This window comes from Maylandia zebra, linkage group LG6 (assembly GCF_041146795.1).
Source record: "Maylandia zebra isolate NMK-2024a linkage group LG6, Mzebra_GT3a, whole genome shotgun sequence".
Classification (NCBI taxonomy): Eukaryota; Metazoa; Chordata; class Actinopteri; order Cichliformes; family Cichlidae; genus Maylandia; species Maylandia zebra.
Window position 1 is genome coordinate 37,476,617 of NC_135172.1, and position 7,387 is coordinate 37,484,003.

A 7,387-nucleotide genomic window follows, 5' to 3' on the forward strand; every position below is an offset into this window, starting at 1 on the left:
ATTTCGGATTGTGTAAAAACAAACAAACAAACAAACAAACAAAAAAAGAAAAAAAAAAAGAACAATCTGTTGAAGTTCTGGAAATTATTGTTGTTTTCTTACCTGTTGCTTGCAAGCTTCATGAAGGCTGAAACTGAAAATTTATTTGCTGTCATACGTAAGAATCTAAGCTAAGGTTCCTTTGTGTTAATTTTAATAATTCTCCGCCTATTACATCCATTCTTGTAATTACCTTAGTTATCTTGTCCTCTTCATAAGATACCCCCTTTAAAGTCTGAAAATGTCTAAAGATGGTCATAGTCACCCTGATGTTATGTCAGAAGTACAAGATGCAGGGGATTTGGAAGAGGAAAAAAGTGTAGTGTCTGAGAAATCTGAGACAAAAGCAAGAAAATCCTCTCGTGAAAGGCGATTAACGCCAAAAATGCAGGAACTGAAAGATCAAGAGTTAACTCAAAAGGAGAAGAGGTTCAAAGCAACATACGAGAAATGGAAAAGCAACGTAAGAGACATTCGCACAAAGTTAAAGCAAGTATGCTCTGAGAGTGACATGTATGATATGATGGATGAGGCTGAGAAGCTTGAGTCTGAATTAAAGGAACAGTATGACAGAATTCGACTCCAAACCTCACCAAGTCAAGAATTTCGAAGAAAGATCGATGCATGCTCAGCCGTGACGGCCGACTTGCTGCAGCTGATGAGAGTACGTCTGACTGAAGATGAAGGTGAGTTTGACACGGTGGCGGAAAGATCAAGGTTACGCATGCTACTTGATAATGAATATGCTAGGTCCATATATGGATCCACAGCCTCCAGAGTTACTGCACCCAGCTGTCACAATTCTAACCATCTCTCAGAGTCACCTAGCATTCCAGCTATGAGAGCGGAAGTGGCTGCTCAGCTGGCTGCAAAGAAAGCCGAAATTGATATGGAAGCTGCCATCGAAGCTCAACGTCAGCAGTTGAGAAAACTTGAAAATCAGAGGGACATTGATGTAATTCAGGCAAAGCTAAATGTCTACACTGAAGAAGAGGGAAGGGATGGGACACGCAGTCCTCCATTCAGCAAAGTGAGTGATGCACACCCCTTCGCTCACCACATCCCAGATCAAGAACGGCAGGTTGTGCAAAACGAGACATCATTGGTCCAATCGCTACAAGAGTCATTAGCTCTTACTCGCTTGCCAACTCCAGAACCTTCTGTATTCTCGGGCGATCCTCTGAAGTTTACAGAATGGAGCATAAGCTTCAAAGCCCTCATAGAGAGACGATGCTCTGACCCTGCAGACAGGCTATTCTACCTGCAAAAGTACATAGCAGGTGAGGCAAAATCCTCTCTTGAAGGCAGCTTCTACAGAAAAGATGAAGAAGCCTATCAACAAGCATGGGATAGGTTAAATGCTAGATATGGCCATTCCTTTGTAGTGCAGCGGGCTTTCAGAGATAAGCTAAATGGGTGGCCGAAGATTGGTGGAAAGGAATATCTCAAGTTAAGAGATTTCAGTGATTTCCTCCAAACATGTAGTAATGCCATGCCTCACGTAAAGGGCTTACAGGTTCTTAACGACTGTGAGGAGAATCAGAAAATACTAGTCAAGCTTCCTGATTGGGTGACATCTAGATGGAACCGTTATGTCACAGAGCAGCTAGATCGGGGCAACGACTATCCAAGCTTTCATGAGTTTGCTTCCTTTATCTCTAAGGAGTCACGCATCGCATGCAATCCAGTGTCATCCTTACATGCCTTAAGGCACTCTGCAGAGGCACCAGCAAGAGAGATGAAGCATTCAAAAGCAAACACGTTTGCCACAAATGTGAAACCCCCGATTCCATCAAGCTCCACCGCCAAATCTGACCCTGGTGAAATCAAGTTGGGAGATGCAGGGAAACCAAAGAAATGGACCACACCAACACAAAATTCCAATAATGGCCAGTGTATTTGCTGTAGTGAGAACCATTCCATACATAAATGCAAGAGGCTTATGGACATGTCTGTAGAGGATAAGAAAAAATGCATACTTGAAAATAAGTTGTGTTTTGCATGTCTAAGAAAGGGTCACAATTCTAAAGACTGTAGGAACAGGGCCATGTGTGGCATATGCAGAAAGAGTCACCCAACGCCATTGCATGAAGATCGTTCTACAGCAGCATCAACACAAGGCGCAGTTGAAGAAAGTACGTTGTCATTATCATGTTGTGTGAGTGGAGGTGAAGGTGGGAGTACATCAATGATAGTCCCAGTGTGGATCTCAACACTTAGTGCTCCGGACACTGAAACCCTAGTGTATGCACTATTGGACACTCAAAGCAGTCACACATTTGTTGATCAGGAGGTGTGCGAAAAGCTACAAGCAACAATGGAACCAGTGAAACTTAAACTTTCCACCATGATGGGGAGAGACTCAGTCGTGAAGAGTCAAAGAGTATGCAAGCTCAAAGTTAGAGGATTTTCCTCTAATGTTTCCATCAGTTTGCCTCCAGCCTACACAAGGGACTTCATTCCCCTTGACCGCACACATATTCCCACTTGCCAGACAGCCAACAAATGGAAACACCTTGTAAGCATGGCCCAGGAGATACCCCCGTTGATGGACTGTGGTGTTGGATTGTTGATTGGATACGACTGCTCCAGAGCGTTAATTCCAAGAAGGGTCGTCACTGGGGGTGACTATGAGCCTTATGCTATTGAGACGGATCTTGGTTGGAGCATTGTGGGAAGCGCACCACAGCGTGTGCAGGCTAAAGATGTGACTGGTTTTTGTCATCGAGTGTCTGTCAGAGAGGTGCCACCCATAACACCATTTGCTGTCATCAAGGCCCTGGAGTCTGATTTTGCAGACACAAAACCTGGTGACAGAAGCATATCTCAAGAAGATATTTGCTTCCTGCAGATCTTGAAAGACAGAATCCAACAAAATAAGGATGGTCACCTGGAGATGCCTCTCCCTTTCAAAGCACGTCCGCATCTCCCAGACAACAAAGGGCTGGCGTTAGTACGGCTGAAGCATCTAAAGAGGAAGCTGGACAGAGATCCCAAATTCAAAATAGACTACGTGAGATTTATGGAAGGTGTCTTCAAGGATGGAGATGCAGAGAAAGTGGAAAACCAAGCAGAGCTGGGGAAAGTCTGGTATATCCCACACCAAGGAGTTTACCACCCCAGAAAACCAGGAAAAATCAGAGTGGTTTTCGACTGCTCTGCAAGGTATGAAGGCACCTCCTTAAACGACCATCTGCTAACAGGACCTGACCTCACAAATAGCCTAACAGCCGTGCTGTGCCGCTTCCGTAAACATCCCATCGCAGTCATGTGTGATGTGGAGAAAATGTTCCACAGGTTTCATGTGAGCGAGGATGATAGAGACTACCTGCGGTTTCTCTGGTGGGAAAATGGAGACACAAACTCTGAACCCAGAGAGTACCGCATGAAGGTTCACCTGTTTGGAGCATCATCATCCCCTGGCTGCGCCAATTATGGCATGAAGCACCTTGCCAGCCAATGTGAGAAAGAGTACCCCTCCGCAGCTAACTTCATCCAGAAACATTTCTATGTCGACGATGGTCTCATAAGTGTAGAGTCGGTGGGTAAGGCAATTGAACTGGTCAAAGAAGCCCAAGCCGTGTGTGCCAAAGGAAAGCTGCACCTTCACAAATTTCTCTCCAACAGCCGAGAGGTCCTTGACTCTGTCGATGTTGCAGAGCGTGCTACGGAGGTAAAGAATGTTGATCTTAATCACGAGGATTTACCAGTTCAAAGAGTGCTAGGTATAAGGTGGAATGTTGAAAATGATAGCTTCTCCTTCAAGGTGTCACTTGAGGAGAAACCAGCAACGCGCCGAGGGATTCTCTCAATTGTGGCCTCCTTGTATGACCCTTTGGGGTTTCTAGCCCCAGTCATTCTTGAAGGGAAAAGAGTGCTGCAGGAGATGTGTCAGAGAGGCACAGGGTGGGATGAGCCACTACCCAAAGGCTTGAAGTTAAGGTGGGAGACTTGGATGAAGGATCTGGAGAACCTGGAAAGAATTGAAATTCAAAGATGCTTCATACCTGACAGCCTTGGCGAGATTCAAAGAGTCGAGCTTCATCATTTCTCTGATGCAAGCAGTCAAGGGTATGGCCAGTGCTCTTACATCAGAGTGGTAAGCAGAGAAAGGGTATGCTGCTCCTTGGTCATGGGCAAGGCGAGGGTTGCACCAACCAAAATAGTTACCATACCGAGACTTGAGTTAACTGCAGCAGTAACCTCGGCATCTGTGAGCAGCATGTTAAGAGAGGAGCTAGAACTCAAGGTTGATGACGAATATTTTTGGACAGACTCAAAGGTCGTGCTTGGTTACATCAATAATGAAGCAAGAAGGTTCCATGTGTTCGTGGCAAACCGCGTGCAGAGAATTCGAGAAACCACCGATGCACGGAAATGGTACTATGTTGACACAGGAGAAAACCCTGCTGATCATGCCTCGAGAGGCCTCAAAGTAGCTGACCTCATCAAGTCAAATTGGTTCTCTGGTCCCAGCTTTCTATGGGAAAGAGAGATAGCCACAAAACAGGCTACTTCAGATTTGCTGGTGGGAGACCCAGAGGTGAGGACTACTCAGGTGTTGAAGGTTGATGTAGCAAGGCAGTTTGACATCCAGAAGCATCTGCTGCGGTTCTCAAGATGGACTACAGCTGTCAACGTCATTGCTCGTATCCAGCGGCTGGCAAAGAGGATCAGGACCGCTGAGCCTTTAAGCGTGGAAGAGAGAAAGCAAGCTGCACAGACTCTCGTCAAGCTTGCACAACAAGATGCCTTTCAAGAGGAGTTAAACACACTCAGCCAGAAACTAGGAAGGCTGCCTTGCAACCACCAACTCTTTCAGCTTGACCCATTTCTCCAAGATGGCATAATGAGAGTAGGAGGAAGACTGAGGAAGGCATCTGTGCCTCTTGAGTTAAGACACCCAGTGATCCTTCCTAAAGATGGTGCTGTTACAAACCTCATCATTGCACACCATCATACCAAGATACAACACCAAGGCAGAGGACAAACCCTCAATGCCCTGAGAGCCAATGGTTACTGGATCACTGGTGGAAGTAAGGCTGTAGCCCAATACATCAGGCAGTGCGTACAGTGCAGGAGAGCCCGCGCGCCACCAGAGGAGCAACGGATGGCAGATCTACCTAGTGACCGTGTTGATCCCACACCACCATTCACTTATTGTGGTATGGACTGCTTTGGTCCTTTTCACACCAAACAAGGTCGCAAAGATCAAAAACGGTACGGCCTCCTCTTCACATGTTTTTGCTCAAGGGCAGTGCATATAGAGATGTTGGAGGATTTGACGACTGACGCATTCATCAATGCCTTGCGCTGCTTCATTGCCCTTCGTGGAGCTGTTAGGCACATTAGGTCCGATCAGGGAACTAACTTTATGGGGGCAAGAAACGAGATGGCAAAGGCTCTGAAAGAACTTGATAAGGAAAGAGTGACTGCATACCTAGCAGAAAATCAGTGCGACTTCCAGATGAATACGCCCCACTCTAGTCATGCTGGAGGCGCATGGGAGCGTCAAATCCGGACAGTGAGAAGCGTACTGAGCACAGTCCTTGCCTGCAGTGTGGGAAGGTTGGATGATGCTTCATTGAGGACATTCCTTTATGAAGCTATGTGCATCGTGAATAACCGCCCACTCACTGTTGATAACATCAATGACCCCAAAAGCTTGGAGCCACTCACACCGAACCACTTGATCACCATGAAATCCTCAGTCCCACTTCCACCTCCAGGTAAATTCGTCAAGGAGGACCTGTATGCTAAGAAACGGTGGAGAAGGGTACAGTATTTGACTGAGCAATTTTGGCACAGATGGAGAAAGGAATACCTGGCCAATATTGCTCTGAGACAGCGATGGCATACACCAAGACGTAATGTGGAGGTGGGTGACATTGTGATTCTCAAAGAGGAAGATGTTCCTCGCAATGAATGGAAACTTGCTAGGGTTGTGGAAGCACATGAGGATGATGATGGACTTGTACGGAAGGTGACAATCCAGACTGGTGATCGGAAGTTAGGAAAGGGAGGCGAACGCCTTGTCCAACCCTCAATCATTCAGAGACCCATTCAGAAATTAGTGGTCCTGGTGAAAAACAGCTAAATGGGAAAAATGTCATTCATTGATTAGATTTCCCTTCTAAAATAGAAGTTGTCATTATGCTGTACTTCATGCACATGTTATGGAGATGTAAAATCTACTGTTCATATTGTTGAATTCATTTGTTGAGAAAAGAATATTGTTTATGTCAATGCAAGAATGTTTAAAACAACAACATGGTGCTTGGGAATTACCATTGATATAATGAGAAATGCAAGTGCATTTACGTTCTCAATTGTAATAATCAAAGGTAATTGGTGGGAGTGTAGCTGACGCTGAAATGTTTGTGTGGGTTGCCATGACAACACCAAAGTGAATCTGAGATCGTTATTGTTTTCTATTTGTTTTCTTTATTTGCTTCTCATGCTTGTGTACATTTGCAGTAGGAAAGGTAATCTATGAATCCAGTGATATATCCTGCTTATAAGAAATGTTTCTGTTAAAATATTATTGTGAAGTAGTCACTTCCTGTGAGTTGCGGGAACCGGAAGTTGTGCGCGGGAGAGACAAGACAGAACGGTAACACGGCGGACTTTTCGGAATATACAACTTTTCTACTGCTGGTTTTACAAGGCGTACACGGTAAAAAATCATTATGCTGTTATTTGTTTAACACTTGTGCACCTTGTGAAAGGAAATAAGTGGCTGAGATGAATATCATATGTGCTATCGATATTATTTTACTTGTTTCTAGTTTTCACGGTGCTCCATGATTGTGAGAGGAATAAAAGAATTGTGGACATCAGTACGAAGCGTGGATTCTTTCGACCAGAGTAGAAACAATGACGAAACAGTCTTTGAGTCCCAGAGGAGATGGTGCATTTTAAGCAGGTCAGAGGTCAGTGTGGAGGAAGAAGAGGAGACTGCGAATGATTTAACCAAACTCACTCTGAATGATGAACAGCCACCACAGCTTGACTTGGGTGGGAAATCAAAATAAGACAAACTCGCAATTTAACCAAAGTTTATAAAATGTAGCCCGCCCTGCAGACACATGAGCAGGTTCATTATGTAGGTTGGACTTTGTTCCTGTGTATGCCCTCTGCCTGGAAACATATCTGAAATTTAGTAATTTTTGTTACCCGATGGGAGTAATATGTAGAACATAATGATTCATCTGAATATTCCATCTTGATGCGATTTGAAAAATATCACATTTGCTGCTGAGAACTGCATGCAAAGTGGTTTCACATACTCAAGATCAATTTAAACCACAGCACAATGACATGTCTAGAGCAATTGTGCTGAGATGCA

General features: G+C 44.8%; 1 protein-coding gene across 1 annotated transcript; it reads left to right on the plus strand.

Annotated features, from left to right (window-relative positions):
* Positions 1-1,809: 1,809 nt before the first annotated feature.
* LOC143419059 (uncharacterized) lies at positions 1,810-6,914 on the plus strand. The gene is made up of 2 exons (XM_076885207.1): positions 1,810-6,715; positions 6,828-6,914. Exon 1 carries the CDS (start codon positions 1,982-1,984, stop codon positions 6,134-6,136), a length of 4,155 nt encoding a protein of 1,384 aa, XP_076741322.1. The 5' UTR covers positions 1,810-1,981; the 3' UTR covers positions 6,137-6,715; positions 6,828-6,914.
* The last annotated feature ends 473 nt before the right edge of the window (positions 6,915-7,387 follow it).

Coding starts and splice junctions, on each gene's coding strand:
- LOC143419059 (XM_076885207.1), top strand. CDS start 1,982: ATGGACATGTCTGTAGAGGATAAGAAAAAATGCATACTTGAAAATAAG.